The sequence below is a fragment of the Rhododendron vialii genome, chromosome 6a (assembly GCF_030253575.1).
Source record: "Rhododendron vialii isolate Sample 1 chromosome 6a, ASM3025357v1".
NCBI classification, from domain to species: domain Eukaryota; kingdom Viridiplantae; phylum Streptophyta; class Magnoliopsida; order Ericales; family Ericaceae; genus Rhododendron; species Rhododendron vialii.
In genome coordinates this window covers 7,794,186-7,820,529 of record NC_080562.1, presented here as the reverse complement: position 1 = coordinate 7,820,529, position 26,344 = coordinate 7,794,186, and the positions used below count along the sequence as shown (strand labels likewise).

The 26,344-nt window shown below is 38.5% G+C and overlaps 3 protein-coding genes across 5 annotated transcripts; all 3 read left to right on the top strand.

Annotated features, from left to right (window-relative positions):
* The first annotated feature begins 139 nt into the window (after positions 1–139).
* LOC131331322 (transcription initiation factor TFIID subunit 4b-like) lies at positions 140–8,664 on the top strand. Of its 3 annotated transcripts, none has more exons than XM_058365207.1 (14): positions 143–432; positions 553–658; positions 2,297–2,733; positions 2,852–2,947; positions 3,293–4,120; positions 5,474–5,604; positions 5,691–5,778; positions 5,858–5,993; positions 6,106–6,161; positions 6,232–6,288; positions 6,399–6,539; positions 6,640–6,693; positions 7,090–7,351; positions 8,321–8,664. In XM_058365207.1, exons 1-14 carry the CDS (start codon positions 394–396, stop codon positions 8,491–8,493), a joined length of 2,604 nt encoding a protein of 867 aa, XP_058221190.1. In that variant the 5' UTR covers positions 143–393; the 3' UTR covers positions 8,494–8,664. The 3 variants fall into 3 exon arrangements, with proteins under 3 accessions (XP_058221192.1, XP_058221190.1, XP_058221189.1); XM_058365206.1 differs by having other exon boundaries at positions 2,294–2,733; XM_058365209.1 differs by lacking the exon at positions 8,321–8,664 and having other exon boundaries at positions 140–432; positions 2,294–2,733; positions 6,399–6,553; positions 7,090–7,229.
* Positions 8,665–13,027: 4,363 nt separating this feature from the next.
* LOC131331321 (inactive casein kinase II subunit alpha-2) lies at positions 13,028–20,040 on the top strand. Its single transcript, XM_058365205.1, has 3 exons — positions 13,028–13,222; positions 18,032–18,161; positions 19,870–20,040. Exons 1-3 carry the CDS (start codon positions 13,137–13,139, stop codon positions 20,023–20,025), a joined length of 372 nt encoding a protein of 123 aa, XP_058221188.1. The 5' UTR covers positions 13,028–13,136; the 3' UTR covers positions 20,026–20,040.
* A 1,451-nt stretch (positions 20,041–21,491) lies between these two features.
* Positions 21,492–22,674, top strand: LOC131328346 (S-protein homolog 5-like). Its single transcript, XM_058361297.1, has 2 exons — positions 21,492–21,834; positions 22,607–22,674. Exons 1-2 carry the CDS (start codon positions 21,492–21,494, stop codon positions 22,672–22,674), a joined length of 411 nt encoding a protein of 136 aa, XP_058217280.1.
* The last annotated feature ends 3,670 nt before the right edge of the window (positions 22,675–26,344 follow it).

Genomic DNA, 26,344 nt, shown 5'->3' with positions numbered 1-26,344 from the left:
TTTCATAGTTCAAGAACGAAGTAGAAAAACTATGATAGCTTAGGGCATAAAACCGAAATTAACTCAAATAAAACGCCAGAGAGGCAGAGATCGTAAGCATTCAGACCCACGACCACGAGTCTATAAAAGGGCAGCCCATAAGGCCACAACCCGGGAGGAGATATTGCGTTTCTCTCCCATTCCGTTCGTGAGGGAGCAAAAACCAAAATGCGGAAATAACCGAAGAGCATCGCTCGAGAATATCTCACAGTTTTCTTCACATTCCCAGTTCGATTTACTCATTGGAAAATCAAACCCAGATTCGCTTTCAAACGGGAAAGATTCCCGCCCAATCGCAACCCGCAAATCAATCGCCGCATGCGTGCGTATCTTGTGTCGTAATCAAAAGATTCCATGGACCCTTCCATTATGAAACTCCTCGAAGAGGACGAGGTACCCAGTTTTTGGAAAACACTTTTTTTAGGAAAACACGAATCTACGGATTGTTTGGATACGTAGAAAGGGTGTTTATTTGGAAGGTAAAGTCTCAAAAAATAAAATTTAATTTTGCAGGACGAATCAATGCATTCTGGGGCGGCTGTTGAGGCGTTCACGGCCGCTCTGAACAGGGACATAGCGGGGGATACGTCCACATCACAACATTCTGATTCAGACACTGGTATGTAGTACTCCTATATAAATATTTATTGCTACTTGTTAGATTTGTGAAGAGATGAGATTGTGTGCGTGTGTGTGCGTGTGTGTGTGTATATATTTACATAGCAATGACAGCCAGCACTGGCTTATGTCTATATCTATCTATTCTGGGGCGGCTGTATTTTTTGGAAATTTGTATTTTTATCTCAACTGAATGCCTTAGTTTTTTTTTTAATTATTCCAGAAAGGCAATGCTGTCCATTCCTTTTTATTTTATTTTATTTTCTGTATGTAAAGATAGGGATGCAGTTAAGATTTTTCTTAGACATCTTTCACGGCACGTAATTTTTACTGAGAATGAAGAATTATGCAAGGCTTACAAGCTCTCAAGGAGTGCCCGCAAAATGCTGCAATGTAACACAATGGAGGCAATAGTGGATGCGTGGTTTGTACTTAACAGGGGTGGTAGCCAAGTTATAGGCATCATGTACTCCCATGTATTTGATAGGGGTTCATATCTCACGAACTATAACACAACTAATCAAAAGAAAAAAAAACGCAGGGGCCTAGACCATATGTATTTCTATATTGGTAGCAAAAGTTATATGTCATAGATATTTATTGCTTGCTACTTATTAGATTTGTGAAGAGACGAGATTCTGTATATAGACGTGACCCTCGGTTTATTTTACATATGCGTTGGAATTTTTATTTTCAACATGGAACTTGTAGGGACCAATTTTGCAGAATTTTTTGTATTTAACTTGCAAAACTAGTATAAGTGGTGCCAATATTTAGAGTTGTGTAGGGACTGGCCACCCGCTAGCCCCCCCTTGTGTCTGCCTTGAATGGAGCATTGATTTTTTCAACTACCAATTTTTCTTTTCTTTTTTTTGTAGTAGGCGTAGATTGCGATTTTTTTGTCTTGATTTACGTTGGCTTGTTTTGTCTTAGTTTTTGCTGTTGTATTTGACCAAAAGCCTAAATCAAAGTTTGTAAACAAACCAAAAGCCAAATGAAAACCTAGTAAGAAAGTTGGTCCTAATTGTGAAGCTATAACCTTGCTCTGCTTGGTAGGTTTCTGTGATGAGTTGGGTTGGATGATGCTGAAACTATGGTTACTCAGACTTGATGAACTAACATGCTACTGAATGAAAACTTTGGTTTCCTAACTTATCTGAAGGGCTGGGTTCATGACTTTTCATACAAGGATGTGAATGGTGACCTAGGATTATGATCTGATTCTAAACCAATTGACACGTGCTATGAGTGTTGGAAATATTGTCTCAGTAAACTGTCATAAGCTTTGCTACTTTTGTTGTATATCGCCTGGTTCCAATTAATAACAGATTATTAGGGAGTTCATTTGTGGTTTTGCCACAAATGTCATAACTCATGCTTCATACAATAATTTTATATAAAATGCTTTAAAGTTTCCATTCTTTTGTTGTTCTTACAAATTTATTCTATTTTACTCAACCTCATTAACAATCACCTTTTATGATTACTTTGAAGAATTCATAATGCGTGATCAAGTGGCAACTAGCATGCCTTTTTTGCGTATACTGTTAATTTTCAACTGAGTCTTAGTTTTCATTAATGTTTCCTGTGCCCTGCTTTGAGACTTACTCTGAGTTTCTGATATGTTGCAATAAAGCAGCATCTTTTTCTCAAGGAAGCAATCACTTGTTTGCACAGTGGCAGTCTTCCATCCATGATGCAAACACCGACGGTCACAAAGGGCAAGATTTGAATGGTTCGGGGCAACAAGAGCAACATTCCTCCAAAATGGAGCTCAAGCAACAAGGGTCTGGTCCTCAGAGTCAGCAAATTGATGCCCATTTTTCACAGACGATGTTTATTCCAAATTCTGAGATGAATCCAATCCATATTACAGAGCCAAACAGAGAACAAAATCTGGAGAGTTCTCAATTCTCAAAGAAGATGAATAATCAACAGGCAATCGTAGGAGAACAGGCAATGAATTCAGTGAAAAGTGGAAAACAAGTGCCGTTTGGTATGTTGCTCCCAATCCTAGTACCCCAACTTGATAAGGAAAGAGGCATGCAACTAAATACTCTTTATATGAAATTGAAGGTTGGTCTCAGATATGGTTTTATTGATCAATTATTATTGTCCAAGTGTCCAGCATATGATTTATGTCTTTGTAGTACTATGTACTCATGGTAATAGTAGAGTACTTTGCTATTTTCAGAAAAATGAAATCTCCAAAATGGGATTTGTCCGGCACATGAAAGCTATTGTAGGGGACCATATGCTCAAGATGGCTGTATGTAAGGTGCAAGTGCAGGTGAGCATGAAATGGTTGTTTAAGCCTTTGAGGCCTTGTTTAGTTGCAGTTTTTTTTTTATAATATTCCTTGTGTAGTCCTCTTGTTCTGAAAATATTTGAAAAGAAAAATACTTGCCGTTTTTTTTTAATCTCGTTCATTTTCTACTGAAATAGATTTTGAGAGTGTTTTATCTTCTCATACTTCCTTAAAAAGAAAGTTCAAAGAATAAGTTTTGAAAATCGTCGAATAAATAAGTCTTATGATTAGTCCAGAAAATGATCTGAAAACTACTACCAAAAATAGTGTAAGTTTTTGTGTTTTGATTAATTTAATGCTGAAAGCCTGAAACCAAACTGGAAGCAGGCTCAAAAATCACAGGCTGGACCCAACCAATCGCCATTACAGTCTCAAGCTTCAGCACAACCACAGCACCTGAAAATGCCATCCGTTGGAGCGAATCAGGGAACTGTTCTCCTGTCTCATGTTCCCTCTTCAGCTGCACAACAAACTAGTTATTCAACCAATGCAATGACAAATAGTAATGTTGAAAAGTCCCTAGAGATGGAATGGAAATCAGATTCAAGTGCAATGCCAGCAAGCCAAACTTCTATATCCAGGTTGAGTAACATAAACCAAGAACGGGAACACCCCACAATTCCCATACAAGGACTGAGCAAGCTGCAGCAACAGCATCTGCACTTCTCACCGCCATCTTTTGCCATAGATGGAAGTAAAAGTGGTAATTATCATCAATTTTCTGGATCAAATGTTAGCACTTCAGCATCTTCTCTCAAACAGCAGCCCCATGATTCACTAACGAGGCAGGGTCCAACTCAGGTCACGAATGTGTTGAGTGTTCCTAAATTTGAGAGGCCAAATTCTGTTATTGGATCGAAGAGAGTGCAGGTTGGAACCCTTATGCCACATAATTGGCCATCATCAACCACCAAAGACCAGAAAAATGATGCTATATCATCTATGACATTTATTAAAGAAGAGCCTGTTGATCAGGGGAGTAGTGATAAACAACTAAAATCGCGGCATGGGTTGTCGTCTCTCCCTCCTTCAAAAGAGGAACAAAGGAATATAACTTCTGGAACTTCATCAGACAACTTCCCAACATCTAGATGTACAGCGCCTTCTAATTCAGTGCCTTCTCCTATGACGAACCAGCTGGACCCCAGTATCTTGGTAATCTTGTCTCTCTCTTTTTTATCGGCTGGTAATCCTAAATCTTGGTAACCTTGTCTTGATCATGTTCATTTATGCGGTTCTTTTATTATTTGAGATTCTCAGCCGTGGATTTGAAATTCAGTACTAGAAATAAATGCCAACCCACTAAAAACACTCCACCAAGTGTGCAATGGGGGAAAAAAACATTGGAAAGTTTTGAGGAAGTTTTTACCCTTATGGGCTCTATCCCCTACGTCTATTTGTTGTAGAAGTCTTTCATAGCGAAATATAGTATGTTGCACAATCTCAACATGGAGGAGTAAAATGTTTCAGCTAGCTGGATATTTTTGTAACCCATCGTTGTCCGGTAGTCTTGGTTAGCATTTCAGCATGCAAATCTCTGTCGCTAAATGCAAAGACAGGAAAGAGAGGTGTCACAATAAAGTCTTGTTTCCATTCTTTTTCTGGAACTAGAATGGAGACAGGAAATTTGATTAGTTGCTAGTTGGTGGTTTGAGAGTAAGTTTCTACTAGCCAACAAGCGCCTTGAAGAGTTTAAAACTAGAAAACTGTGAACTATAATAATTCATGGAAAGCTTTAAGTCGCTGCTTTAGATCGTCAGCTCAAGCAGACGTGATGTATACTGTGTGATTTCTTTCTTCCCCTCCGCTGCACCGGTAATTATTCTTTAAACACACACTGTGAAGTGATGAGGGCATGTGGCTGAAGCTGCAGAGGGCAATGAATTTACCTTTAGAAGTATCCAATTCTTGCTTTCTTATCCAAATGCTGTTGGAGATTGGTCATGAATGCAGTCAATAGTTTTTTTCTTTTTCATCTTTACACAACTTGAGAGCTACTAGATGTGTTGGTTGAGCTCCTCCTATGGCGTTTTCAAGTAGATGTCGGAGGTAGTACACTACCACAATGTGGAACCTGCTACTGTTAGTGGTTCACCCATCGATTCCTTGCGTGCCATCATATTTGTTTGCTGAAGAATCGAAGATTGCATCAGCAACATGGACTTCTCAAATGCCCATCCATGCATCTATATGGGAGAGGCCTGTGATGATATATGGCACATCCAATGCAATTATTTTTGTTGTGATAACTTTTCTCATTGGCTTTATCAGCTAGCTTTTCTCCTTTATTATTATTTTTGAAGTCTTATTTGTTTGTTAGAGTTGTTTTCTTTTTCAAAAGCATATCCCTTTCATGCTAAGTTGTCATTTTCTTGCTAGGACTACTTCTTTTCTGGTTGATACGCACTGTCAAATTCTTGCTATGAAGTACCTGCTAGTCACTATGTTGTGGCAGCTTTTCTTCTTGTTAGGGATAACTTGTTGCTTATATGTTTTATGATTTATCAGTCGAACTCTCCGATCCCATCTGCAACATCTCCGGCTGGGCCTAAAAGTAGTCAAGAGACACCCCCAATAAAGACTTTTATGGGCCAAAAGAAACCACTTGAATCCCTTTGTTCTTCGCCGCCTCCACCAAGGTGATATGAATAACTTTGTTTATCCCTCTCTCTCATCATCAACCTTCTCCTAATCTTGTGGCGCATATTCTTCAAATTTCTTATAGTAAGAAGCAAAAAGTATCTGGGCCCTTCCTGGACGAAAGCATTGAACAACTCAATGATGTAACTGCCGTCAGTGGAGTCAATCTTAGGGTATGGTGTTTGGTTTAAAGGGTGTCTTATAATGCGCATTTAATTTTGGATCATGTGGTTGATATTTCATGTAACATAGGAAGAGGAAGAACATCTGTTTTCTGGGCCCAAAGAAGATAATCGAGTTTCAGAAGCATCTCGAAGGGTTGTGCAAGAAGAAGAAGAAAGGCTGATTTTGCAGAACATTCCCCTTCGGGAAAAAGTGGCAGAAATCAGTTAAATCCTTATGCCTATGAGTTTACCATAATTTCACTTTTCATTTCTGTGGGCCTAAGCAATTTTAGAAGCACGTGACTTGACATTTTGGAATGTTTCTATCTGTGGCAGTTGCAAAATGTGGTCTAATGAGTATAAGCAATGATGTGGAGCGATGCTTGTCATTGGTTAGTTTTTTGTAACTTCTGCATTTTGCTCGTTATATCCTTTCACCTTTCTAATGCAGCTGAATGTCAGTGTGTTGAGGAAAGATTGCGTGGACTGATAAGTAATCTGATCAGACTGTCAAAACAGGTTAGTTTTGATTATCTTTGATGAGTACTTGACAAAATAAAGGAAAGTTGAATGAAGTAAAGAAGAGTTGAATGAGTCTATCTTTTGACTATCTGAAATGATTTCTGTAGCGGGTTGATATAGAGAAGCCAAGGCACAGAACTCTTATCACCTCGGATGTTCAACAACAAATCACGGCAATTAACCAAAAAGCGAGGGCAGAATTGGATAAAAAACAGACTGAAGCCGAAAAACTCCAAAACCTCTATGAAGTGTGTGACCCTCGGTGATTTTGCATTACATTTAATTCGTGAATTTGCCTCTGTGGGTATATTCCTTGAAGTTTTGTTGTAATTGTGAGTCTAAATGCAGCCAGAAGGTGGTGTTGATGGTGACAAGGATGAAGGTCGTGTGAAATCATTCAAGGTATCAAGGAGATCCATTGGCATAATTTCGTCAAGTGATTAAATTTCTTTCAATTTCCATCAAAATGACCAAAGCATTATATTTCGCCACGAGACCAAAACGAAACTCTAGTTGAATTCCGTATTATCAATGTTTACACCGAGAAGTACCAAAGCGCACCGAACATGTCATAGACATTGAATTGTCTCAGCACCTCTTAGAAATCTCGAACAATGGCATTTTCTCTGATGCCCTATTCTTTTGACGTTTCCATTATGTTCCGGCTACATTATCCAATGTTTAAATTTTCCTAGCTAACCAAATCAAATTTTGATCCTTGATTTATGTCAGTAAAGGAAAACATGGACTACAGTGTTTGAACTTTTACTATTTGTGTGCATGTATACATATATTCAGGCAAACAAAGAAGAGGATGACAAAATGCGGACAACTGCTGCAAATGTTGCAGCTCGAGCAGCTGTTGGAGGAGATGATATGCTCTCAAAATGGCAGCTAATGGCTGAGCAGGCACGCCAGAAACGTGGAGGAGGTGATGTGTTTTCTGGTTCTCAACCTGGTACTGACCTTAGCCGCAAGCCTTTATCAACCTCTCAAAATACTGAAACGGGTAATCAAGAAGCGGAGAAAAGGGGTCATCAAACTGATGCTGTGACATTTGGTGAGTATGATATAGATTGGTTATTGGCCAATTTTTAATGGCAGAATCACATTCTTCTGAACTCAAGTTAGTTAAATATCATCTCTTCGACCCCATACAACACCCTAATCAGCTTATTGGTGCATAAGCATGAGCAGTGGTGGAGCCTTAACTGTTTGTGAGTGGGGTTATCAAGTAGTTTTTGAATAATATACTTTTCACGTCTTGAATTTCATAAATAATTTTCTTTTGAATAAGAGCTAACTTCCTTGCACTACATCCCAACATTTATCTTATATGAACTTGGAACTTGTATGAAAATAAATGTTTAAGCATTGAATCTTTCACTATACTTACAACTGTTAATTTGAGAACCCTCACAACCCCAATTTTTTTTTTTCCCCAAGAATTTTGGATTCGAAATTTATAGTTGTTCATAATTGAATGACAAAATTCAATGTGTCATTTTTTTCAGAATCACATTGTGCTGCGCCAATGAGCATAGGTGCATCTATTTGTCGGTGTCGATTTCTATTAGCGTTTCAGTTGGCTACAATGCGATGCATGTGAACCTTGCTTCTTGGTGCAGACTTGTGGGGTTGATTACATTCTAAGTTACTTATTTACAATGCTTCTCTAGGGTAGAAATGAAGGTGGGAAAAATCAATTGGTGGTGTCATTTTCATTCATCTCTGGGTATAAATATTAATCAAATGCACAATTTGTTACCATGCGTTGCTTGCACACCATTTATGGACTCCTTTAATATAACAATATGCCAATAAGCGATACAGTGCTAACATCAACTGCTAGAAATGGTAGATTTTCGTGCAATATTTTTGCTACATTAATGAATAATCTTAGATACTTTCGTAGTTTCAATGGATTATATAAATGTTTCTTTTAGCACAGTAATATTTCTCTATACTATGCTTGGTGTCGTTTTATCTGTTGCACAAGTTCTGATTTTATCCCTTGTTTTCTCTATAGGGTTGAGTAGGAAATTTGCAAGGAACCAAGGCATGGTGCCTCACTCTAAAGTGAATCCTTCCATCTCCATTAAGGATGTCATCGCCGCCCTCGAAAGGGAGCCCCAGATGTTAAAAACTACATTGATATATCGCTTGTATGAAAAAGCCCGTGCTAATGTTGTCGCTAAATAATCTTGGGTGAATCATGTCGCAGTTAGATCCTTCAGCTAGTACATTGCAAGGCATTAGAAAAGGCAGCTCATTTTTTTATTCTTCCCATTTTTCATTTCCTGTAAATTCTGCGCAGTTCAGAGTTCTTGGATGGTTTTTGTAATTCGTCAGTATTTTTTTATTTTTTATTTTTTGTCAATCGGTTGGCATAATTTATTACTAATTAGAAGGCAAATCCAACGAAGCCTCCAACTGAGCCCAGATGGGAAAATCCCCATCCCAAGTAAGTGGAGAATCAAGAGATGGGGCATATTTAGCTACCAAGTGAGCTGCCCTGTTATAAGAACGAGGAATAAAATCAAAATTACAAGAATTAAAATTAGGAGCTAAATGCTAGAGTGTCATGAATACTCACTTCCAAATTGGCACTGATTGAACTTCTCCCTTGCAGCATTCGAAAGATCTTCTGAGCGTCACCTTCCAAGATAACCTTGTTGCTTCCATAATTCAAAAGACTAGTCACTGCCGTACGAACTCCCATAGCTTCTACAAATCCTTGTACTACATCATTTTTGGGTCTTTGGTAAAATAGTACTCCCTCCGTCCCTAAATAAGTGTCCGGCGCGCAAAACTAGGCCTTACAAAATATGCATATTTTTCATTAAAAATTTTAATTTTTTTTCACAATATAATAAAACTCATTGCTATCTATTGATTTGTGAAAAAAGTTTAATTATTTAACGAAATAAATACATCTTTTTGAAGGTTTAGGTTTGCGCGTCGGACACTTATTTAGGGACGGAGGGAGTATTCTGATTGCATTTTGTTTTTCTATTTTTTTTTTAGAAAGCGAAACATATCACATATTGAATAAAGCCAAGTACAGGCACGCGTGAGGACACTATTGGTCAGAAAATAAAGGAAAAAAATGCAAGAAATGAAAACAACAAAATAAAATAAAACCGTTGAGCTCTGATGCCATACACAATACTTTGCTCGTGGAGGTGGGTGGATGGAGGATTGCCACTGGATCTTGTTCCTGTCGTAGTATCACCACTGGATATGCCTTCACTATCGTCACTAGAGAGCTCAAGAAATCATCACCCGGATATACTTTTTTAGTTGGAAGTGATTTAGAAAAAGAAAAATACTGGAATGTTGTTAACCCAATCTTAAATAGTATAGATTTGAACACCATCAAAATGAAGATTAAGGCTTGAACCAAATCAAAAATTTTATTTCTGTAATTTAATAGAGAAAACGAAATTCGCACAAAAGGATAGAATGCAGAAAAAAAAAAGAAAAGAGGAATCATACCCATGTTCGAAAGCCCCCAAACCAAAAATGAAGACGCACCAAAGAGATGTAACTCTATCTCGGTCTAATATTAAGAAGGAGTAATCTACAAAATGCTAATCTCTGGTTAGAAAAGTAAATGGAAGTTTACACTTTTTCCATCAACTTTTCTCTCAACTTTATATTTTTCACGTTAATTTTTACGTCTACTTTCCAAAATTATCCTCCACTTTGTACTTTACACATCAACTTTTACCTCCGCTTTCCAAAATTATCCTCCACTTTACCCATTAACTTTTCAAAGTGGACACTTATTTTGAGATAGTCCAAAATGGATTACTGGACATTTAAATAGAGACGGAGGGAGTATCAAACTTTTGAAAAGTGTACTAAAAACAAAAACAATTTAAAATAGATGAATCTTTTTAGACCATTTTTCGGTAGTTTTTTATTTTATTTTTCGCGACTCATTTTGTCGAGGCAAAATGAGTATTAAAAAATTTGATGTAAAACTATAAAAATCTATACAGTATACGTTTTTTTTTTTTAAGAATAAAACTCCAAAAATACACTAGTGAGTGCCTTTGTTTGGTTCCCATCTTTGGGTATTTTAGTTTTAATAGTGGATGAAGAGAGAAATAGGGTAATTTTTTATTTTTTTTTTGTCAACAAGAAATAAGGTAATAATTGAAGAGATGGGTAATGAATAGGGAGAGATAGAGAGAGAAATGAAAGTAATAATTGAAAAAATAAGGTAACGATTGAAGAGAAAAATAAAGTAATGATTAGAAAACAAAGTTAAAACAGAAAATGAACAAATTCAATTCTCAAACATGCAACGGCAAGCCTAAAATCCTCAAAACATAATGTACAACAATAATTTCATCAAAATATCTCTAGACCAAATAATTCTTAATTCCTCCGATTCAATCTCCATTATTCTAGCTCCACACTTGGAAAAAAAGAAAAAGAAAAAGAAAAATACGAAAATTATACGATACAACAAGAATAACAGTGTGCATGTTCGAGTGGAATCAATAAACGATTACCACCAAGCCGAAGTGAACAATCATGAGGGACCTCGTACATGTTCCTCCTCAGTACATAATCAATGACTCCCTCATCCGCTTCACAAAGCCTACCTAGCATATCCGGGCATAGCAACAAATTCGTGCTATGCACGGCCAAATGAGTTGCTCAATCTTTGGATAGCGAAACAGTGCTATGCACGGCCAAATGAGTTGCTAGTGACGAACCCCTGGCATTACTCAATCTATTTGTGTCCTTGGCCTTGCTCAAAATTTTGGGTGGTTTTGGTTTGCTCTGGGTTATGCATAGCACGGGTTTGTTACTTTAAGACTGATTTAATTGTGCGCTTCCCTTCATAGCTCGGTGATTACCTCTTTGTCTAGTGAGCTAACTCAACCTTTTCTCGTATTGTGATACTAGTGCTAGTACGTGCCTACGGCGCTACGCATCCCGGTTGAAAATGGATGACAGTTGTGTGATTTAGGTGAAAATCCTGGGCACTTAACCGGAAAGTGGAAGGATGCACTACAGCCTTTTGATCAAATGAATCTAAGTCGTTCCAATAACTTGTTTCCACATTCTTCTGTTTTATAATAGAGATGGTAGTTTGCAGCTCGAGCTTGCATTTTATGATCTTGGAAAAATCTATCGCTAAGGGGAGATTTCTATAATTATGATCCTTTTTCAAATTGTAATAACAGCAAAGGCACCAACAGTAACATTATTCTAAGCCAAAATATTACTACATGTCAACATATGACTCAGTGGCGGAGGTATTAAGGGTTCGTTGGGTCCGCCCCTCCTTTTCTTTTTCGCAAAAAAAAATTATTATTTTCATCATAAGGTGCACATATCAATTTTTTTTTTCAACTGTAAGGTCTGTTCAGACCAGTTTATATGTATCTAGATTATTCAATCAAGGGTATGCCATCCACGCCGTAACTAAGGAGTTTGCAAGAATTTTTCCTCTTGCGGCCTAACCCCGAATTCATATATATCTTCTTGAATTTCTGGACTAATATTTCTTATTCACGTATGGTTTATATTAATTTCATGTATATCGATTGAATTGCATATTTTGTTCCTCTTGCGATTCTAATGAAGACAAAAAAAGCCCTAAAGTCTAGAACAAGACTATTAGAGCCCGTTCCAGAAATCTTCTTATTTTATAAGTACTTATTTTGGAACTTTGTTTCACAAAATCCAAATAAGCAGCTTATTTTCACATTTTCAAACTCAAAAATAATGTAAATGAAAAATAAATTTTCAATTTTTTTTGCACCGTATTAAAGATCTCAATGAGATCTATCAAACAAGATCTATAGTGATAAGAAAATTATTTGCGTAAGCACATAATTTTTGAGCTTGAAATTACCTTTTTTTAAAAATAAGTACTTATTCACCCTTTTGTGGAACACACCTTATTATTATAAAAAAAATAAGTTCTTATTCCGGTTCTGAAACGGGCTCTAATTCAATTAGATAAGCTCCTATCCACAACAGGCTTCGAAAGAGGAATAGGGCTATTAATGGATTAGCACTCTGAGTTTGGCGTAGAGACAAAAACTTCGAAAATCTTGCAATGTAGCCCGTGCGGCTTTAGGGCAGGCAATTTGGCCGTCCATTTTGACTTCGATGGCTTGGATTTAATCCAAACTCCTATTAATCTGAGCCGGCCATTGTTTATATTAAAATTTGAACTATCCATTACTAAAATAGACGGCTGGATCATCGCCCTAAAGCCCAGCAGTGCGAACTGTTACTTGGTTATCATTGATGTAGTTACTTATTTGTCTTTTGCGTGCTTTTAAAACTATGTTGCAGTTAATTTTATGCACATAATATGAAATTTGAAGTACGTTTAATAAGAAAAAGAGAATGGAGGGAGCGACCATATGTGGCGACCTGCCCCTCGGTGTAATCATAGGCCTTCCAAACCCGCAGTAAGCCCTCGGGTGGGGATCATCGAAACACAAAAGTATTCGCCGCCCCCACCTGTTGTCAGAGTGATCCGGGGTAATCAGATGGGTCCTAAGGCCCGTGTCGTGAGGCCATCACCCCATGATCCAAGGAGGCATCGGTAGCACGCCTTAAACCCGTTATCCCTAATTCCACCAAATAACACGTGGATCAAACGGCCATCTTCAGTTAAGGCCTACCTCAAAAAGCCCAGATCCATAACCTCACGCTGTGGCCCAAACCCGAGAGATCCATAACGTGGTTTTCCCATCTCTGTAAACCACCGTCGAAGCCAACATATAAATCAGGCCGGTGAATCTAATCGCCTTCGGATTTTTGCTCACTCTCTTTCGTCTTCATCCTGTGACCTTACTAGGTCAATGTCACAAGCTCGTGTTTACACCGACGTCAACGTCCACCGTCCCAGAGAGTACTGGGACTACGAGTCTCTCACCGTCCAATGGGGGTAATTAAAAAGCCCTAATTCCTTGTTTTCGTTCTGTTTTCCATGTTGTTGTGCAATTTATCGCCTAGCAAGTGACGTCGATTTACTTTGTTTCAAGGTCGATCGAATTAGATGTATAGCTTTGGCTTTCGTTAGGACTTGATTCCGTTGGATTTGGTGTTTTAGTGATGTATTTAGAGTTTTTTTTTTTTTTTTTTTTGGGGGGGGGGGGGGGGGGTGTGGGGGTGTGGGGAGGGGGGCGGGCATTCAGGAGTTTATTGGCATATTTCTCGCTGCGTGTGTGTGTGCGCGCGATGTTCAAAATATTGCTAGTCGGTGGGGTGCCTAGTGATTAGGCGCTGACTTGACGGCTGCTTAATCTAGACATTGGACCACCACCTGCTTAATCTAGACATTGGACCACCACCTAGCTCCTAGTCCCTATTCATGGACTTTTAGAACACTGTGTGTAGGGGTAGCAAATTGAACCCAGACCCATTAACAAACCCAGACCCATCAACTAGAAAATAGACCCAACCCAACCCATTTATTAGTTGGGTAAGAATGGGTTCAAACCCAGCTAACCCAGTATTAGTTGGGTTATAATTGGGCATCAATTGGGTCAACTTAAATGACCCAATGGGCAATGAAAGTAACCCACCAAATTTCATCTCTTAATTGGTCTCTTTTCTAAACCCAGACTCATCAATTGGTCTCTTTTCCCTCTCTCTCTCTCCCCTGGCCCCATCTCCCCCCCCCCCTCTCTCTCTCTCTCTCTCTCTCTCTCTCTCTCTCCCCCGCTGGCCCAAATTAAAAATTAATTGTGACCGGTAACAATTATTTTGACCAGTCAAAATTGAAAACACATCTCATCCATTAATTGCGCGAATGGACCCGTGAAATGTGCTCCGCCGTGAATAAATTTCTCTCATGATAATCCCGCAAAGGGTTTAGATTAAAAAATTGACTTATTTTTTTGTTCTTATTCAAATTTTTTTTTCATTTTTTTTGTTTTTTGTCATCTTTTTGTGACTTATTAATTTGTTTTGATGAGAGGAATCGGAAAAGTAAAAAAATTTGATCGAAACTTAGAATTTTTTGAATAAAGACAAAAAAAATTACTTATTCTCGTCTTTTTGAAAAAATTTATGAGTTTCGATCATAATATTTTTTTACTTTTCTAATTTTTCGATCATAATTTTTAGTATATATGTAATTGGGTTAATGGGCGGGTCAGGTTTGCTTTAAAATAAATGGGTCGGGTTGGGTATGAGTAATTAGACTCACAGTTAATGGGTCTAAATGGGTCAATGACCCATTAAAGACCCAACCCACTAACAACTTACCCAATTTGACCCAAACCCGCCCGTTTGCCACTCCTAACTGTGTGTATGTATCATGTGTGTTTGGACTGTGTGTATGTATCATGTGTGTTTGGCCATGTAAATGAGATGTGGGTAGTCAACCAAATAGGCAATATCTTGAGTGGGAGAGTCTATCTGTCTATCTAATTGCAGCTGAAAAAACGTGAAAGCTGCGCTATGAAGTGGTTGGATCAAGTATGTGTCGGATTTTTTTATTTTTATTTTATCCGAAACACATTTCATAAAATTGCCAAGCGGCACTTATAGCGAATCCATTCGAATACAGAAAAAGGGAGACTACGACCAACCCATCACAGAAAAATGCACACGAAATACAGGGACAAAGAGACGCAAAGTGTCTAGATCCTAAGCGCGAGCCAAGGCTCTCTACTCACCGCCGCTGAGGGCCGGGACACGAGAAGTTAGCAATCTATCCAACAGTTACCTCGGGATGGCGAAGAATCCAAACCAGAGATAAGCACTACAATGCCGATGGAAACAGATAAGAATTAGCAAAAAACAGAAAATGCATCACCATGGATGAAACCACTAAGCACGCTGGCCTGCTTCGGCTGATCCCCGCACGACGCCTGTTATTGAGGCACAAACGAGATCGCAAACCAAAGCGAAGGAGATGACATCCCGGCAAGCCTCCGCTGACACGCGAGGCTCCGAGCATGGAGATCGAGGTAGAAATCCTCCTGGGCTAAAACTCCGTTCAAACCACGACTTCACGGCGCCCGATGACTGCAAAATCTTTTCGGCCTCTTCAAACCCCCAGGGTAGAACCCACGGCTGTGAACTAGCAGAACCCAGGCTCCGGAGCCAAGCCCCGGCCCTTATACCACCTGCTCCGAGGCAAGCCCCGCGAGAGTTATTCGCCCGCCGCCTCAACCCACCAAATCCAGGAGACCACCGGACTGGTAACAAGCCAAGCTGGAAAAAAAACCAGTCAAAGAAGCAAAACAGAAGAACAGAAAAGAAAACCCCCTTCACCTCCTCCTCCGTTATTAACCCCAAACCCCAAAAACTAATCACCCCGCACCCCGCGCCACCATCATCGCCACCAAAACGATCTGAAAGATTCGGAGGGAGCTGAGCCAAAGGAAGAACTCTGGTAAAAAAACCCAGTCCTCCAAGCCAGTCGCACTCCATAAAATCCCCAAATCAGAGGGCAAGAATAGGGACTAAGAAGGACGGGATGAGAAGGTGGAGAGAGAGGGGGGCTGGAGGAGGGAGAGGAGAGGGGAAAACAAGACCGGGGGAACTTCCCCCCGGAACCCTAAACAAAGGCGGCTGAGGATTCGAGAGAGAGAGAGAGAGAGAGAGAGAGAGAGAGAGAGAGAGAGAGAGAGAGGAGATTTCTAGTATGTGTCGGATTTGAAATACATTTTGGCTTGTATGAAAAATGGTTCGTTGGTAATTTGGGAAATGATGTAATTTGGAACGGAAAACACGTATAATTCGCCATGGTTTAAGGTTTTTATTCAAACCAATTAGTAAATCCGAAGGGCTAGTGCTCAACTCCAGCTTGCAATGCGTTGAATTATCCGATAAGTGTGGCTTGTGGATGGGTGGGGGTTTATCATTTAGGTCATCCACAGTGGTATAATAAAAAATAGATAATCAAAAGTTGACAAATCAATTTTTGATTATTCATTTAAGAGGTTGCTAAGCTTATCAATATTGAGGTTCACAATGGTCGCTTCTAGTCCATAACCAAAATAAGGGGTCCATAACAATTTCACTCTCTTTCTTCCCATCCGTTTCCGCCATTCATTTCTTTTCATTTACGTTTTTTTTGGCAAAACTATATCGATTCCCTCCTTTAATTTTGGGGGAAAATCGGTGACTTCCTTCCCTTCTATTATGATTTTTTTAATTTTTTTTTTTTGGGGGGGGGGTGGGGGATAGAAACGGGAAAGAATAGGGAAATATCTTAATTCGGCGACGATAGGTTGAATGGTAGATGATCGAGAGATATCAACTTTACTTTTGGAGGGAATGAAAGAGAAATAGTGTGGTTAAAGTGGAAAAGATATAGAGTTGGCGTAGAAGAGAAAAAAAAAATACCAATTGAAACATGTGTGTATACAAATTTTAAAACTAGTTAACTTATGTGATGTGGGGTCGATAAATTTCGATTATTGAAAAATGTTGCTAGTTTTTGTTATTCAAAGCTTAAAATTTGATTATTTCTAAGGATGTTGTTAAGTTTGATTATACCATTGTGAACCATTTTTTGCACAAATATTGTTAACTTTAAAAATAATTAGCTTTTGATTATACCATTGTAGATGGCCTTAGGATTGGGTCCTAAGTGGCCCTGACTTGTAGGTCTCATTACGATAACAGTTTAAAAAGTGTTTAGTGTCACGCTTGCTAGTTTGTTAGAGCATCTCCAACAATCACACCAAATTTTTAGCCATTTAAGCAAGAAAAAGTACAATTTCTCTCAATTGGCTAGTCATTCAATACATGTGTACCCAGTAGCCTAAGCAAAACCATTAGCCATTTGTACCAAATCAATCCTCTCCCCTCTCTCGCCCCCTCCCTCTCTCTGAAACTTGCAACAGTAGCAACAGAAACCAGCAACACAACACCACGGCTATTTCCAATTACAAACCCGGAACTTATGTTTCAGTTGACAACCTCAAACCCACAAATACAAAATCAATCCTAAAAAAAGTTACAGATCAAACCTCAAGATCAAACCCACAAATCAATTCCAGTCAAAAAAACATAAATTGAAACCCACAAATTCAAATTCAGCCGACATACACACATATATACGCCTCTATATATACACACAGTATTAAAAATTCCAAAAACCTACCGAAAAACTTGCCAGAGAGTGGAAGCAAAGCGACAGAGGAGTCGGAATCCGATCCACGGGCAACGGCAGACGATGACGGATGACGGCGGGCAAGGCACAGTAGTGTGAGTTTTGATTCTGAAATCCGCCGTCATCGATTTACCAGATCCACGTCTGGGTTTGCTTCGAAGGCAAGAGAGAGAGAGAGAGAGAGAGAGAGAGAGAGAGAGAGAGAGAGAGAGAGAGGCAAGCGAGGGTCTAAAACCTCGCCACAGCAGGCGAGTGGTTTTGGCGGCGGGTTAACTGGCGAGGCCGGAGCGAGGCTGTTGTGTCTGGGTTTGGGAGCTTTTCGTCGCCAATTAGCCGGAAATCTCCATCAGCCGAGGCTGCTGGAGATGCTCTTACAAATCTGGGGCATAAGATTGGAGGTAATATATTTTAGGGGAGTTGTTGGTTAATTTGTTGCAGAGGCCTGTTCCCTGACTTCTTGATGATTTCGCCTCTTCACTCTTTATTGAATCTGATATTTTCCTCTAGTGAGAGACATCTGCTTTTCTAAATCTAAGTTTATGTTGGAATGATACTTTACCTTTTTTTTAATTTGGCGTGCAATGTTTCTAATTCATCTTTCTTGAAATTATACCAACCCAGCGATCAAGATGACTACGAAGTCGTTTGGAAAGTTGGAAGGGGAAAATACAGCGAGGTCTTTGAAGGTGTAAATGTCACCAACAATGAAAGATGCATCATCAAGATCCTTAAACCTGTCAAGGAGGAGGAGGTGATTTCTACTTCTTTTTTGTTCATGAGGATCATTGCATTTGATCTCATTTCTTACGTGATGGCATGTTTGCTACCTATATACCACATAGCCTTACTTTAAGTTGAGCAGGTTGAGCATCTTATATCTTAATTTGTATAAGTTTGCTTGTCCTAATTTCTGTTCGGTTCTAAATTAATGGAACCTATGGTGGACATACATCTGTGGTGTACGTTCTGCCAAGGCTGCATTGGAGTTCATTTCAGGGTGGTTCTGCTATTTCGCTCGTATGTATTTGTTGCAGGTACCCTTTTTTTTTTTCTTTTTTTTTTGGAAGGCAAAAAATTTATTACTCTTTGGAAACAAATTAGAAAGAATAAAAGGATCCAAGACAGCTTCAAGCTAGAGTAGAGAAAACCCACAAGGGAAAATAACAGCTCCAACAATCATAAGCCAACATGGACCAAGGGGAGAGAATAACAAATCAAGGTTGGCCAGAAACCACTCCCAAAAAGACACCTAACACCTAAGACCCAAAGCAAACCCCAAAGGGGATACACCCAATGAGGCAAATCTCAACCAAAACCAAACAGCAAATACGGAACCTAAAAAAACAAAACAACTCCCAAAGAGACACCTAAGATTCAATTCCTTGTGTTGAAAATCATGCGCTTTAGCCCTTTTCTCATCTTTGGCTTCAATAATCGCAAATCGACGAATAAGATCCTTTTCATCAACCGAATAACGAAGGCTCATGATCTTGTTAACGGTCCAAACAGCCTGAGCCTCACTTAGATGAGTCTTGTTGATGCCTTCAGAAGAAATTGGTAAAGCAGCAGCAACAACGAGTTGTTGCTGATCTAAACATAACACCACTTTGCTTCTTATTTCCACCTTTCTTCTTGGACTTAGGAATGCCCAACATACTTTCTACCGACTTTTGCTTCCATTTTCCTTTTCCCGTATCCTTAGCCCCCTCAATTGGGTTAAGATCTACAATTAGCTGGAGGCCCTCAACTTCTTTGTCATTTAAAAAGCCTACTTTTGTTGCAATACCTATACTTCAAGTCTTTGTTAGCTACAATATATCCAGTTGTGTGCAAATTTTCTGAATGGTAGAAGGCACATTTAGAGAAATTATTGTCCAATTAAATCTTTCAAACCATTGTTTAAAGCTTATTTTTACATTTGTGGTACCAAAAGCTAGTATTTGTCGGCATGCATGCAATACATTTCGGACAGAATTGAAAATGGCATACTGACTATGCGTTGGAAAACTTCTATTGTTCTATATTATTGCTAAACAAATTATTGTAAAGGTCTCTTTGCTTACTACTTTACCTGTCCCTTTCTTTGGACCTCTACGATATACGATTTTGAGATTTCTTAGTTTTGTATGCTGCTTTGTGGGAGAATAAATTAAATAGCTTTCACTGTGAAATATTTTCATAGGTGCTTATTGCCTCCGTAGCGTTTTCCATGAAGTCTCTGGAGCTGGCCCTATTTAAATATTTCTTACACAATGTTTCTTTCCCACTCAGCCTAATACTATTTTTAACTTTCTGACAAGTCTTTTATTATTATTATTATTATTTTTTCTTTTCTTTTCTTTCTTTTCATGTGTGCAATGTACCATTTTCTATTGTCGTTTGTGGTAAATAAGTGGTTATAACATATGGTCTATCCATTTTTTACTTTAGTTTATGCTAATGACTCTTTAATTGTGCAGACAAAGAGGGAGATAAAGATACTTCAGAATCTTTGTGGAGGTCCAAATGTGGTGCAACTGCTTGATATTGTCAGGGACCGGCACTCCATAACTCCTAGCTTGATTTTTGGAGAGCAAATGAATAACCAACTTTCTGCCATCAATTACAGAAAATAAAGTGAACCATCTAAATATATTAAGGACAAAGGATATAAAAAAAATTAATGGACCTGGTACAAAAAAAATTTAATATTACGAAGAAACATTTCAAGAAAGGGAATTGACATCCACGCTTCATTTTTTTTATATTCACACTCTCTTTTATGTCTTTTGGCAAAGAAATACACACACTTTCAACACTTAAAAAACAGAAAAGAGAGTGGATATAAAAAAGGGAGTGTGGAAATCAATTCTCTTAATACAATTGGAGGATGCTCCGATCTTTCAATAATTTGAGAGAAGCCCGATTCCTAAGTAGTATGGCCGCCATTATTGCAGATTAATTGTGTTTTCTAATTATTTTAATAGTAAATAAAATTTCTTTGATCACAAGAATTGTAATAGGAAAGATCATCTCTTCTGATTATATAATAGGAAAGAAGGAAACGATGGTTGATTGTTTACTAAATGAGAACGATTATTGCAGATTGTGTTTATTAATGGGAGAAGAGCCAGATTCCACAATGAGCATATAAACAACATTTTGGGGGACTCGGATCCTCTGTCTTCCATTTTTTTTTAGAATCACAAAATTTCAAAAGCTACTCAAACCCGGCTTTAAAATTCTGAGTTTTTCTTTCTTTTTTCAGGTTCTCAGAATTTTTAGAATCTAAAAATTAGTTATGTAGAATTTGACAAACATTCTAAACTGAATTTTAGAAGTTAGAATCCAAAAATCTATCAAAATAATTTTTTGCGAACACCCACTTTATGTCCAAACAAGCGTTGTGCCCATGCTATGCATTGAGGCAAGAAAAAAAATCCTATGGTGCTTAATGTTATTTATAGGTATGGGTAATTAAGGTCATGTTATATATAAATTTTATCTGTCCTTGATTTATGATTTAACATTAAATGTAAAAGTTTTAATGAGAGAATATTTAAGCATAAAAAGGAATGTTGAAAGCTCTTCTTTTTTTCTTCTAACTTTTGGTATTTTGCAAAGTGCAGGGAAAAACAAAAGAAAAAATGGATTTTATTAGGAGAATGCCACATATGAGAGAAATTTTTTTGAAACGGCAAAAAATTATTATAAAGAACTCGATAAAGGGTACATCGAGGGAGAGAGAAGGGAGAAAATGGGGAAAAAAGAGGTCAAATGAAAACCACATTACAAACCATGTACATAGATATTATTGCCTAGCCACACTGAGCACACTAACTTCCAACAAGAAGTTAAGAAGAGAAAATAAAGAGAGATAATTGAGAAGAGATCTTGATTTTATTTTTGGAAATTATATTTGCTTAGTATATAAATTTAGAATCTTTAGATATTATTGCATCTAATTATGGACCTAAATATAGTCGATTTGTTCAATTACACAAGAAGGGAAGTTTATTGATTGAGCCTATATATATAGCGAGGTACGGAAGTAAACCCTAGGTATCAGCAAAAGCAGCATCTCGACATTCTTTGGCATACAATGAGCCGGCCGCTCTTTCTTCTCTTTGTCGCCTTGACCTTTCACTTTGTCTATGCAAGAACTTATCATGAAGCCATTCATATTATCAGTCGCGTTCCGAATAACCCGTCGCCACTGCGAGTCCGTTGCCAATCTAAAGATACTGATTTTGGCATGCACACACTCTATGAAGGTCAAGAATTTGTCTGGTTTTTCAACCGGGCTCTAACCACTCTCTACTTTTGTCATTTCTACTGGGGTTCCAAAGATAGAAGTTTTGCTGTTTACGATCTTAGAATATTTGTAAACTATTGTGCATATGAAGATGACAAGGATCATTGCAAATGGGAGGCAAGACCTAATGGTTTCTATATTAATAATCACAAGAGGGTTTGGATAAAAATAAACAATTGGAACTGATCGATTATCGATTTTTGTTATTTGAATGGCAGTTCGTCTAATCTGTCTGATTTATCAATAAATTAAGTGAATGCATAATTAAAATGTATATCTGCATTTTTGTTATTAGAAAAACGATTGTGTTATGGTAAACTGCAACTACATCAAGTTATTAATTAGTTGAAATTATCTAGCATGGATATTGAGGATGTATACTCTGAAAAATATCCAAACGCACCACTGTTTTTGGTATACTGTACGCACTATACGAATTTTTTTGGCTCTTTTTACAAAATTTTGTGCCCGATAAATGAGGTTTGTGGTAGTTTATTTTTACAAATATTTGTGGCTCCTATAATGAGATTTTTGTGGTCAAATACAAATGAATTTTTACAATTTCTTATGTTTACTTTTACCGATTTTGTGGCTTACTTTTACAAATGTCAGGGCTTACTTTTTTGAATTTTTGTGGTAAAAAAGACTGCTAAAGGTAAAAAAAAGATGGCTCCATATTTACGAATTTTGTGACTTACTTTTCCGAATTTTGTGACACTATTTTACAAATTTTTGTAGTTCAAAATATGTTATGAAATCTTGGGGTCATTTATGATATTTTTTTTGGCTTGAAATACGAAGGGCACACCATGCACCCTTTATTTCAAAATCACACTGAGCTGTGCCAATGAGCATATATACGTGCATCTATTTGTCAGTGTCTATTTCTGTTAACGTTTCAGTTGGCTCCAATGCGATGCATGTGAACCTTGCTTCTTGGTGCAGACTTGTGGGGTTGATTACATTCTAAGTTACTTATTTACAAAAGCTTCTCTAATCTAGGTAGGGCTGCAAACGAACCGAGTTTTGCCTTGCTCGAGTTCAGCTCGCCTTAGTTTTCCTCAGCTCAAGCTCGAATCGAGCTGAAATATGTGGGCTCGAACTCGGCTCGAACATATATTCAAAAGCTTGAGCTCGGCTCGGCTCGGCTTGGCTCGAATGGCTCGTTCGGTACATGTATGGGTTGCATATAGCAGCTCGCGAGCTCAACGAGCCGAGCATCAAGTGGCTCGAGCTCGACTCGTTTATGAAACGAGCTGACAATGTTGGCTCGAACTTGTTCATTAGCTTGATGAACCGAGCTCAAACGAGCCGTTAGCGAGCCGAGTCACGGGCGGCTCGGTTCGTTTGCAGCCCTAAATCTAGGGCAGAAAAATGAAGGTGGGAAAAATCAATTGGTGGCGTCATTTTCATTCATCTACGAGTATAATGGACTTTTCTTAGTACAACAAAATATGCCAATAAGCGATGCAGTGCTAACATCAACTGCTAGAAAATGGAAGATTTTTGTGCAATTTTTCCGCTACATTAATGAATAATCTTAGATACTTTCGTAGTTTCAATGGATTATGCAGATGTTGCTTTTAGCGCAGTAATATTTCTCTATAATATGCTTGGCGGCATTTTATCTGTTGCACGAGTTCTGATTTTATCCCTTGTTTTCTCTGTAGGGTTGAGTAGGAAATTTGCAAGGAACCAAGGCCTCACTCTAAAGTGAATCCTTCCATCTCCATTAAGGATGTCATCGCCGCCCTCGAAAGGGAGCCGTATATGTCAAAAACTACGTTGATATATCGCTTGTATGAAAAAGCCCGTGCTAATGCCGTCGTTGAATAATCTTGGGTGAATCATCATCGCGATGAGATCCTTCAGCTAGTACATTGCAAGGCATTACAGAAGGCAGCTCATTTCTTTATTCTTTCCATTGTTTATTTTAATTTCTTGTAAATTCAGTGCAGTTCAGAGTTCTCGCATGGTTTTTCCAATTCGTCTTTATTTTTTTTATTTTAAATTTCTGGGATTTGTCATATGGCAATTGGTATTTAATCAATTAATGGAAGAAATTTTTAGATTATAGTTGAGATGGACTGAGAGAGATCAATCCCTTGGAAATCTGTATTTGTATATCTTATATTCAAATTGGACTGCAATCTAGTCCTGGCACGCCTGCAACGCAATCTTATTTGGTTTTGCATTTTTTGTGAAAAACAATTTCACATCACATTCTCCGACTCTTTTAATCCTTGCCGGAGCCGAACTCTTAGGTTCGGCCACGGCCAGAGCTCGGACAGAATGTCTCCTTTCGTGTCAACTAGGGCTGATACAAAACCGACCGGACCGAAAAAAACCGAAAAAACCGATCATTCGGTTCGGTTTTCGGTCGGGGTGCTGGCGGGATTTTTCCGTTCGGGGTGGACCGAACCGAACCGAACTTAGTTCGGTTCGGTCTCGGTTTTCTGAAATTGTAGACCGATTGGACCGAACCGAACCGAACAAGACCGAACCGAACCGAACCGAACCGAAACGGACCGAACCGAAATGGACCGAACCGAACCGAGTATAAATAATTTATATAATTATATAATTTGCATAAATCTTAACCGCAAACGGACCGAAGCTGTTGGAGGCTTGAACTGCTAGTCTTGAACTACTTTTTTTTTATGCTATCACTTGCTTTTTTTTTTGGATGCTATCACTTACTGGAATGCAGGTTTTCAATTGAAATGGAGAGAATTGATAGTGAAAAATTTGGTAGTGAAAAATTCCTCAACAGGTGTATATATGTATTGGATCGGTGAAAATTTGGTAGAGAATTGATAGTGAAAATTTGGTAGTGATGTATATCTTTTTTTTTTTGAATTGAGCTTTGTATATGTTAGAGAAATGGAGAGAATCAAACCCTCAACAGGTTTTCACTAAAAAAAATAAAAAATCCTCAACAGGTGGCCCACTGTCAAAATTTTGAATCGGTGTTTGATAAAAAAAAAAACAAGTGTATTGGACCGAAAACTCTCCTGGCCCACTATCAAGTTTTTTTTAATTGGCCCACTTTCAAATTTTTATGTTTGGCCCATTTTCAAATTTTTATGTTTGGCCCAACTAGGCCCAATTCGGTCAGACCGAATTCCCCGAATTTCCCGACCGGACCGAATCCACCCCGAACCGAATTGGACCGAACTTAAGAACGGTCGGGATCGGTCCTGGCATTTTCATCCCCGAACCGATTCGGTCTCCAACATTTTTGGACCGAACCGACCGACCCCGACCGAATAACACCCCTAGTGTCAACCCTCCTTCCGGGGGGCTTCACTGATGCCAAGCTTATAGGCTCGTCCACGTTCGATGGAACGTTCTCCCCCCACGTGCAGGATTCTAGCTCACCTCTCAGTGATGTATATGATGTCACCTTCAGCGATTATGCCAAGAAATAATTATGAGTGCACATAGAAATGTCAATTCACTCAAAAACGGTTATCAGGCCTTATCGGTGATGTCACAGCTGAGGTCAGCCGACACGTGCAAGTCGCATGTGCATACTTTAAGAGCAAGCAAGGAGAACCCTATAAGTACACCCCTTGATAGCAGCCCTAAAGGAGGTACGCTCTTCTTCCACAGAAAAAAAACCCTAGTACTTTCCTTCTTGCTTTATACATCTTCTCATCCATACACCGGATGACCATTCTGGAGCTCCTCCGGTGTGGTTTCTAGTTGTGCTTCTTTTTGCAGGCTAGATCAAAGCTAGGAACCACTCTCACTCGAACCGCAATTTCAGAGGAAGTGAGCCAAATTCGTCGGAACCCCACAAATTTCTCCCACAATATGTCCCCACGTGAATCTACCATTAAGCCCCAAAAATGCAATTTTCCATGCAAATACTTCCACATCTTCTTTGCGCTGTGCGGCTATAGAAGAATCAAAACAATTCAAAAAACAAAAATGTCCCTTTAACATCTTTCTTGCCCTCACCCTTTCTAGATGAGTTGCATATGAAACCTTCTCCAATCCGTTAATGACAATATATATATTTTAAATCTAACAGTCCCGAAATAAATAGTACTATGAACACCGTTAATTAGTCCACCGAGTGAAGCATAATTAATAGGGCAACATTAAAAAAAAACGTACGTACAGAATGTCTACGCGAATATCACATTTTGTAATTTATTTATCGAAGTTAAAGGCAATCAATAGAATTTCTGATGTCACATCTAATCTTGGAATTCCACGTCTTTTGTAGTCTTGGCATGCTTGCACAATATTTTCTGAGTAAAAAAACGGGGTCTTTTCACGATGTAAAAGTTTTGGTGCCCTGTTAAAAGAATTAATGTTTGGCACAGTAACAAAAATTCCTCCGATTCCTGGTCTTACTTGCGCAGTACATTTATCATCCTACCTTGTAAGCCAAAAAGGTTCAATAAGGTATTAGAGAGCCTGGATCAAGTTATATAGGACTTTTGAGCGCCCAAGCTAAACACATTACTTTGTTTTCTTAGATAAGTACATTTGAATGCTTTCATTCATAGCACGCCAAGAACTATACGAAAAATGGACCTAGCTAAACGCCTTACTATCATTCATGGCGTGGCAAGGACCAAGGACTTTATAAGAAAGAGATTAAATTCTTTACACCGCCGGTAGTA